This window comes from Myotis brandtii, unplaced genomic scaffold (genome assembly GCF_000412655.1).
Source record: "Myotis brandtii unplaced genomic scaffold, ASM41265v1 scaffold573, whole genome shotgun sequence".
NCBI classification, from domain to species: Eukaryota; Metazoa; Chordata; class Mammalia; order Chiroptera; family Vespertilionidae; genus Myotis; species Myotis brandtii.
Window position 1 is genome coordinate 236,337 of NW_005370145.1, and position 1,949 is coordinate 238,285.

General features: G+C 49.5%; 1 protein-coding gene across 1 annotated transcript in view; it reads right to left on the reverse strand.

Annotated features, from left to right (window-relative positions):
- The window catches only part of DVL2 (dishevelled segment polarity protein 2), a gene marked incomplete at its 5' end in the record, with an annotated part of 18,364 nt that extends 16,415 nt beyond the window's left edge, over positions 1-1,949 (reverse strand). Inside the window, one exon of the mRNA XM_005878827.1 lies at positions 1,783-1,949. Within this exon, the coding sequence (XP_005878889.1) occupies positions 1,783-1,949 (167 nt within the window). The remainder of the gene's footprint in view (positions 1-1,782) is intronic.

The following is a 1,949-nucleotide window of genomic DNA, read 5'->3' on the forward strand; positions in this document are numbered from 1 at the left end:
GGCATCAATAGGACATCCTGTCTGATGAACCTTTTAGCCTAATATGGCTCTAGACCCCTGGATACATGCCAACTTAATCCCATTTGCTTTCAATGTAACAAACACAGTCCAGTCACTACCAATCTGTCCCAGCATAATGTCATATTCTTCACAACATAATACCAATCTGTCTCAGCATAACCCAGCCTTCCCAATGATTCCAGTCTGTATTACCATAACCTAGTTTATGGACTAGTCAAACTCAATACTGCCAATTACCACTGGCCAAGAATTAATGTGTGCTATGCACCTGTACTAAGCATTTTACTCTATCTGCATTTCACAGATGAGATCAGGCACAAAATTTTTTAAATTGCCCAATTACACTGCTGACAAATAGAAGAACCTTGATTAAAATCCAAGGTAACTCCCCAGACAATACCATTTTCCCAATGGCCAACAATCTTTCTAGATGGAGCCCAGTTGATTTGGCTCTCCTAGAACCCAGCCTATCCCAGCCTATTCAGTCTGCTTATAAGAGCTGAGGTTGAGCCCTAGCTGGTTTTGCTCAGTGGATAGAGCGTCGGCCTGCAGACTGAAGGGTCCTGGGTTCGATTCTGGTCAAGGACACATGCCCAGGTTGTGGGCTCAACCCCGGTAGGGGGGGTGCAGGAGGCAGCTGATCAATGATTCTCTCTCACCATTGGTGTTTCTATCTCTCCCTTTCCCTCTCCTTTCCTTTCTGAAATCAATAAAAATATAAAAAGAAACAAAAAAAGAGCTGGAGATTGAGCCCTGGCCAGGTGGCTCCGTTGATTGGAGCGTTGTCTCATGCACCAAAAGGCTCCAGGTTTGAGTCCTTCCTGGTCAGGGCACATAACCTAGGTTCCAGATTGGATCCCTGGTCAGGATACATATGGAAGGCGACCGGTTGATGTTTCTCTTTCACATCAACATTTCTCTCTCTCTTCCCCTCTCTCTCAAATCGATAAAAACATCAAGTGAAGATTAAAAGGAGAGAGAGAGCGCTGAGGTTGAGGTTCAGTACCTACCCAAAATTATAAACACAAAAGAGCTCACTCTGCATTATTTAAAGTCCCAGCTTAGCCCAGAATGTCCCAAATTACCCCAGGATAGCCCAATATATTCTAGCACAGCCTAGAATGTCCCCACACGCAGCTGTCTGCACCAACACAGCCTAGAATATCCCCATACAGCTGTCAGTATTGGCAGAGACACCAAGAGTACCGAGTGTCCCAATAAAAAACAGGCCCCAATACAAACTAAGATCTACCAATACAATCCAATAGAGACCAGAATGGCCCAATCTACCCCCAGCCTTCAACACCCCCATACAGCACCCTCTGCATTAGTACAGACGAAGGTCCCAAAACAATCCCGGCAGCCCTGGCATAGGACGGAGTGTCTCAAGTTGCCCCAATAGAGCCCAATCTACATCAGATTCATAGTATCTGTGCTACAGAACTGCGCAGAATGAGCGGGTAGAGCGATCTACCTCAGGACAGTCCAGAATACCCCCGAATAAACCAGTGTGCCCCACTCCGCTCCAGCATAACCTGATCTCCGCTAATCTGGCTCATGGTTTAGCACAGCCCAGCCTTCCTCCTACAGCTCCGTGCGCCTCAGTCTGTCCATCCTGGGACAGCCCATCCATCCCACCACAGTGGTCTGCTCCTACAGCCCAGAAAACGCCAGCATGGCCCAGACTAAGCCGTGCCCCTCCACACCGCCAATCAGCCCCGGCGCAGCCCCCCTCGGCCCCAGGCTAGGCCTCGCGCTCACCCGAAATCCTGGTCCATAGACTTGAAAAAGTACTTGGCGCCCGCGGGCCGCTGCAGGACGCTCTTGAAGTCGCCGAGGGTGATGCGCTCGGCGGGGACGGGGATCTTCACCAGATAGGGAGTCTCCTCCTCATCCAGGTGGTAAATCACCTTCGTCTCCCCGACGCC